At 34.7% G+C, this 7,621-nt stretch overlaps 1 protein-coding gene across 1 annotated transcript; it reads left to right on the top strand.

Moving 5' to 3' along the window:
* The first annotated feature begins 2,300 nt into the window (after positions 1-2,300).
* Positions 2,301-3,506, top strand: LOC149154356 (LOB domain-containing protein 11-like). Its single transcript, XM_089446099.1, has 3 exons — positions 2,301-2,391; positions 2,569-2,760; positions 3,174-3,506. Exons 2-3 carry the CDS (start codon positions 2,572-2,574, stop codon positions 3,474-3,476), a joined length of 492 nt encoding a protein of 163 aa, XP_089302225.1. The 5' UTR covers positions 2,301-2,391; positions 2,569-2,571; the 3' UTR covers positions 3,477-3,506.
* The last annotated feature ends 4,115 nt before the right edge of the window (positions 3,507-7,621 follow it).

Below are 7,621 nucleotides of genomic sequence, written 5' to 3'. Positions count from 1 at the left end.
TATCTATTTTGATTTAAGATTTTATTCCTATGCGCAAAAAGCTTGGAGAGAAGCCTCCCGAGCTCACTATAATTTTGACATTGTAAAAGGCTAGGAAGGTCAGTATTGTAACAAAGATTGTGAAACTGAGATCTAATGTGGTTATACGCGGGGCACTCTAAGAGGAAGTGGTTTTCATCCTCGATGTTCCTATTCTCACATATATGGCAGATCCTTTCCATCCATGGCATTTTAGGAACTGCCCAACGACCTGTTTCACTATGGAGCTCATGAGAATTCGTTCTAGTCTTTGCTATATTAATTTTCTTCTTTGAGCTAGTTAAAATAGAGAGATACTTTTGATCTTCTAGGGTGGGGTTGATGACCTTCTTATAATAACTTAATTTTCTTTTACCTGCTAAGTCTTTCTCACACCACATTTTTTCTTTGAACTTAGAAGTAATAATATCTTTAATGTTATTTATGTTTTGCAATGCATCATTTTCGTTGATCTCCCAATAGTTTAACCAGGTCGTTGTGTCTTTATGCCACCCTCGATTGAGCCTTAGGTGATTTTGGCTAGAATTTAAAGCTAGCTTAGGAAGTCTATGATCGTCTATGTTACTGATTTTGTGCTTGTACAACAGAAACCTAAGCATAGCTAAGCTCTCAATAGGGGAAAGACCTGCTTCTATAAGGAAAATAGGATAGGTTTATTTAGGATCCACTAAAGATTTCTCGAAATTGCACGTTTAAGTTGTGTAATTTACAAAATCTTAATTTTCAAGATATTGAATCTATTTTTACATAATAAATACAATCTAAAGAATAAAAAATTACAATCACTAAAAATTTAATCATAAAACATTTTATTCATTAATTATTCAAAATAAAAATATAGAATTCACTCCATACTCAATCTAGAAAATATATATATATATATATAAATAACTTCAATCTATCAAAAATCAAATATTTTATGTGAATTCCTTTTTTAAATATTACATTACAGGAAAAAAAATTACACATCAAAAAATTTAATCTATTTACATCCTATAAATTTTAGGTTTAACATAAATCTATACAAATAACTATACCCATAACTACCCTATAAAATTAATTTGAAAATATAATTACATTAATTCAATTTCTAACAACTACCCCTAATAATCGTGAACCAATATCAATAATAACTTTATGTCGTAGTCAAATTAATATAAAATTAAAATAAAAAATAAAAAATATTATTTCCAGGAAAAAGACGGAAAGTTCAATATGATTATAAGTTTTAGAAAACGATTAGACATTTAATGCTCTTTGTCGTTTATGTGTACTGCTGAGATACGATTCCGCAATTCGTAGATTTTAAGAGGAACACACTGAATGGGACCAATCATTGCACTTGCGACGAAACCCAAAAAGAATTGATTATGAGTTGGCTGTTACCACAAATGGCATGCCTTTCAAAAAAATATATATATAATATAAAGTGCCAAGAATGTGACTACAGCTGCCTCTCCTAAAAATTAGAGAGTTTAAATATGGTTGTTAACCTACCAATCAATTATCATTTTAACCGGATTACATGAGTAATGAAATATATAGGAATTTGCACCAAAGGTTTTAAAAATGAATTTATATTAAATTATCTTCTTATAAAATCAACGATTAATAATTATTATCTGTGAATTGTTTTATTAAATATATATGAAATGTAAAGAATTACTTAACTTTTTAAAAATGATTCATTGCATCGTGGGTCCTCTCCAATTTCATGCTCTTTGTCGCGTACCGGGCGCGTGCAGACCAATTTGACATTGCAAACAACTATAACTATAAATTATAATATTAAAAACATTGGACAATATCTCGATATTAATTTAAAAATACTAAACAATATCCCAATAATTATAATTTAAAAATATTATACAACATCCAGATTAAAAAATTGACGTGATTCGCAAGCCGTGAAGCTCGGCATCATGAAAGCTCCTGCCAACCAAGGAATTACGGCGATGCGTCGCTTTCATTATCCTAATGGCAGGAAAGCATCTCTCTTCGTCCAGCTTTCGGGGTCCCCACAGATGGGCAAGAAAGCAGCCTGTCTCTTTCGTCTACTTTGAGTGGGTCTCTACAACTAGGCAAGAAGGCAGCCATGTCTCTTTCGTCTACTTTGAGTGGGTTTCTACAACTACGACACCGGCGATGCTCTGACGATCACTTCATGACGCACAGATGATGCTCTCACGATTAACCCGCGACGCAACTTAATTTCATGATGATTTCCATTCGCCTATAACTAAAATTACGTTATCCGAGGAAAACCACAAAACCACAGATTTCTCACAGATCTGGCTGTGGCGATAGCAATTTCATGATCGTCAATCAACGATCGATCTATCAGGAGCGCATGTATGCTCTTGTAACCTATGCTTTAGAATCTCTTTAATGTTCCTTCACTTCCGAATCTCTACGCTTCTCTTTCTGGTTAACAAATTATCATTGTATTCAATGACTTGAGTGTTGTGTTTTTTGGCTTATCTGATATCTGATTCTAATTTGTGCCAATCTTCGTTTGGAGTTATGCAGGCGATGAGCAATGCTGAAGAGAAGCCACGAGCCCCTTCTTCATCCGATGTTTTCCATGATCATTGCAACATGGAGCAGAAAGAATGTTTGGATAATTGCACGACCCTTTACCATTTTGCCTCAAACGATCTCCACAAGTTCTCAATCTTGCATCAAGTGTTTGGTGCCTGCAACGTTGTGAAATTGATTCAAGTAAGCTCCAACAATATTTTGTTGCAGGTTTTCCCATTTTATAATATTAAACCATCTTCACTTCCGATTTCCCTTTCCATCATACTAGATCATTTTAATCCCTGATATATATGGTATGCAAACTTTTAGCTCCAATAACAACTCGTTAGAAAGAAAAATTCTGAACATAAACTAGTTTTAAAAATTCCTGTTCGGAATTTGATTGATTTATGCTTTTTATACTCTGGTTTTTATTAACGTAGAGCATACGACCAACAAATATAGAGAAATAATGGAACTGTGCTCTTTTTCTCTTGTAATCAACCCTTTTTTCTCTCTTCCGCTCAGAGCTACAAATGCATTTCGATCTCGCTCTCTTAACGGAGATCTTCTCTGTTTCCAACTTCATTTTATAATCCATTGCACTGTGGCAGAATCTTCCTTCGGATCAGCGAGTTGATGCAATAAATAGTATGGTCTACGAAGCAAGTGCAAGACTACAAGATCCTGCATTCGGGTGTGCGGGCATAATACGGCGGCTTCAACTCCAAATATCAGACCTGGAATCGCAAATAACTGCTACACAGGGAAAAATCCAGAAAGTATGTTCCCAGCAGGCGCAACTTCTAGCGTCTATCCCAGGATTCAATAATAAGTTTGATCCCACAATCAGCACGTCTGTAAACGACGCTGACGATAAAGACGAAGAATTATTCGATTCGAATCTATCGGACTGAATACGGTGCAGTTTCAGAAAATGAATATCAAATTGATAAAGAAGTTTTACTACTTGTTATTTCTTAATATAGTAAAATTGTAAAATTACGTATGTCCAGCTGGCTACTGGCATGCTTTCAGCTCCAAATTGATGCCCATCTTTGTTTTTTGTTACTCTCTTTGTTTAAAGAAATAGAACGCCAAACTTACTTGATGTCCAATTATAACGATAAAACCTAATATCTAGATGAACAAGACTAGGTGTCCGAATAGCTTTACAGCTTTATATGAGAGTAGATTTATCTTATCTTTGAATTTTTTAAAGTATTAAAAATATGAATGGGAAGTAAGATTTGACTATGTTTTAAAAATTTAGATTTATAAAAAAGTATTGGGTTCCATGACAATTTATGATTTTGTTTAAAGTATAATATATTTTTTTAAAATTAAAAACTATTTTTATTATATATTTTTCTTAAATACAAAATTCTTTTAAAATTAAAAACTATTTTTATTATATATTTTTCTTAATACAAAATTCTTTCAAATTGAAAAAACATGATATTTGATATTGAAAAAACATAACACTTAATAGATCTAAAATTGAAATGAATCTAAGCCGACGTAAAATTGAGATAAATCTAAAATAGTTCTAACATACTTCTCCAATTATATTAAATTGGAATATAAAAATGAACAGTGTTTAACTAACCAAGTTTACAGAGGGCATACATATTCTAAATAAATTCATCCCGCTTAATAAAGATGACTACAACAGACACCCTAGTAGGATTTTTGGCTCTTCTCCACGTAGAGATCGTCGTCCTCCAAGCGGGAGGCTCAAACCTCTCCACTCTGCCATTCTGTGAATTACTTCGCCATTATTTCGCACTCGGTCCACTCTGCCTAGCAGATAATCTCAGTCATTTACAGAGCTATTTCTTTGTCTGAGGGTTGGTATGTTACCTGTGACGTGGAACCTGTCTTTCAGAAACCCTACTATACGACTTTCTCCTGTGAATCTCCTTTTACTTTGCTGGCAGATTTACTACATAGCGATCTACGTATTCCTCACCAGGCCGTGAATTTTGACTTCACGGTTTTATTCTCTTGGCACTATTGCAGAGTTCGAGATGGTTTCAACGTTTAATGGATCATCGCTTGGCTGCTTTATGAATCCATGTCAAATAGTTTCTCAATCGCAATTGTTGAATCCATTTAAAATCATAAGTGATCAGGAATTTTTTCTCTCTATTCGTGGAAAACCAGTTTATCATTTCTTACGCTATACGGCATGATGCCACAGTGAGAGGAATAAAGTCGCTTTCCTTTGGTATTGCACTTTGCTTTCTTAACACTTTAAGATGCTATAGTTATTAAGTTTGATCTTTATCATTTATTATTTTAGTTTTCTTATTCTAGGATGTTAAATAATAAATGACTTAGGAGGGAAGGTTTATTGGTAATTAGGAGTCGAGATATTTTAACAAAAATAGAAACTTTTTATATTAATTAAAAAAAATCTCTTTGAAGAGAGATAGGGAAAAAAATAATCAGGAAGATATCCTAGAGCTGGGTGGAATAAACCAGTGGGAGAATTCTCAAGAATGGTCAAAAAAGGTACATGACTTGAGGCGGGACAAGAGTCCAGAGGCCCAAGGTACTTAATTGTAGTTGGAATTATCTTAACTATAGGACAAGAGTCTGGAGGCCCAAGGTACTTAAGTGTGGCTGGAATTATCTTAACTATGAAACATAAGAAAGTGCTCAGGGGAGGGTCTCCATGTAATTGCCACGCTCGAGGAGAGACTTTCCAGAAAGGATTGAATATTACACGTTTGTTAATATTGAACAGATAAGTATCATAGAAAGTTCCATTACGAATTAATGTTGGACTGTGGAAAATTATTTAAATGATAAAATATAACTTTTCATTATGAAATTGATGCTCGAAGAATTACTTAAGTGATAGAACAAACTAAGGAAAGAAATTCCTTGAAAATGCATTAAAATAGAGAATAGAATTTACTAGTATGGAGAAATAACTTCATATAGCAGATAAACATTCATACGCTCTTAAAGCGTTAAGAGTAATTTCTTATAATAAGCGTAGAATTTATCTATGTATTATGATATAAAGTCACATATAAATAAACTGTGTGAAAAGCTACGAAATTAATTTAGAGATAAATTGAGTCATATACCGCAAGCCATTACAGAAGTAATCTAGGTGACTCATTGTATAAACAATATTTAAAAGAATCGTTTTGGAAATGCTGAATGAACTAAGATAAACTCACTAAACTACTAATACCCTGAGCAAGGAAACAAAGGTAATCTCGGCCCACCATTAAATCAGAGATAAAATAACTACATTGTCATTCAAATAATGAGACGCACTAAGTTTGATTAAATATATTTCACTGTAGTAATAACTTAAAGAACAGTGCTACATTTCAGAACGGCTCAACAGCTTGAATGTGTCGACATGACCAAAAACCCTAAAAGACCATCCAGTGTATAACTTAACTCAAAACAATGTATAACAAAGAAAATATCCACAAAAACTCGCAGTCGATCAAGTGCTGATTGTTCACAAAATTACATGTGTCGTGCATAGTGTTTGGCCATTCCTTTATACAGTTAATTAATTAAAAACAAACTTAAACAAGTCTCGACTTAAAGCTTGGCTCGATACATAGTCGTTGTCGCCGAATAGTTAATCATTTTAGAAGCTAAATGTTCATGCACCAAAGGTAAGATGTTCCAACCTGGAAATAACCATGGAAGTCATAAGCTCCTAAAACCTTAAGGGACGTTGTCCTAGTCACATGACTATTTGAGCAGATATGGAAGAGTACCTGTACACAAACACCCAAAACCACGGAGTCATTATGTGTATAAAACTGCATAATATGTTTAAAAAACGATGTCGAGAGGGGAGGCATTTTACCTGAGATCGGAGGGTTCCAGCTTTGTGCAGCCCACCTGCTTCACAACGAATATTTCATTAAAATGATGTGGAAGCTAGAGTCTATCAGTGAACCAAAGGAAAACCTTTGAAAAAATCAAAACTATAAAGTTTGTGGGTTTACCTTCCGAAAATGGTGCTCGGAGCAGAGTGTTCCTAGCAGTAACGGAAGCCCATCGAGCCACCCCAGGACGACGAAGGCAATCTATTAAATTTGGCACCATGTAGAGAATCCAAGCAAAAGACAAATTCACACAACACAGATAATCGAAATCACGTAATATCAGTCCGTCGGGGTTACCTCCCTTTGCAGGACTAACCATAACGCCCATGGAAAACCACAGAAGGATTCGTTGCCAGCGTGAAACCCTCACCAGACCATACCATTGCAGAAAGCATGATACCATGGGCCGACGACAACAATTATTCCACCATCTATTGGGCGCGAAAAATTGGTTAGGGGGTTAAACCCTGAACCCTCCCCACTGTTGGATCGCCTAGCATAGATCAATGGACATGAAAGAGGAATAGATGTTGTAGGAGATCGACACCAGTTGGTGGACGCATGAAACAATCTTGGTTACCAACATGCCGCGTGTCCCAGTGTATAAGGGCCAATTTGCAAAGGTTTGGGCAGGGACGACTACCCCACCAGATCCCATGTGCACTTTAAATGTTAACAACCATATATACCTTGATAACTGCGTAATATAATATCACACACGAAATATATATGTGTTTTCTGGTGCTACAGACTTTAATCAATTGTGCATTAATAACTTTTGTAATCTATGATAGGGTCCAATACTCAAGGTTGGATATAGTTTATGTTATGAAACCAGCGCACAAAAAGATAGAAAAGATAGATCAACGCCTTAAAATTCAGCCTCTTCGAAGGGGCAACCTCCTTTACATTACACAAGTTAATGATTCTTTGATGATTCAAATGAAAAAACCTCTTTTCTATATATAGGAGTCTAAGGAGTCACAGTATAACCGAGCTGACCTAACAATAATAATATAAAGACACAAAAATAACAATAGAGGGATTCTATGGGGCACAGTAATAACAATATGGGGACAATAGGGGCACAAAAATATTAATAAGGGATACAACTACAATAGTAATCGGGTAATCACTAATATTATAGGGACCTAACATGCCCCTCTCCTTCAAAAAGGTGTTGTCCTCAA

The sequence above is a fragment of the Pinus tabuliformis genome, chromosome 9 (genome assembly GCF_031772625.1).
Source record: "Pinus tabuliformis cultivar Carrire ecotype Pingquan chromosome 9, CPIR1, whole genome shotgun sequence".
NCBI lineage: Eukaryota > Viridiplantae > Streptophyta > Pinopsida > Pinales > Pinaceae > Pinus > Pinus tabuliformis.
Note: the sequence above shows the minus strand (reverse complement) of the source record. Positions and strands in the feature narration are given on the sequence as shown.

Excerpts from the sequence above, each read along its gene's own strand:
- LOC149154356 (XM_089446099.1), top strand. The coding sequence starts at position 2,572 with ATGAGCAATGCTGAAGAGAAGCCACGAGCCCCTTCTTCATCCGATGTT. Across the intron at positions 2,761-3,173 it reads ACGTTGTGAAATTGATTCAA|AATCTTCCTTCGGATCAGCG; the intron begins GTAAGCTCCAAC and ends GCACTGTGGCAG.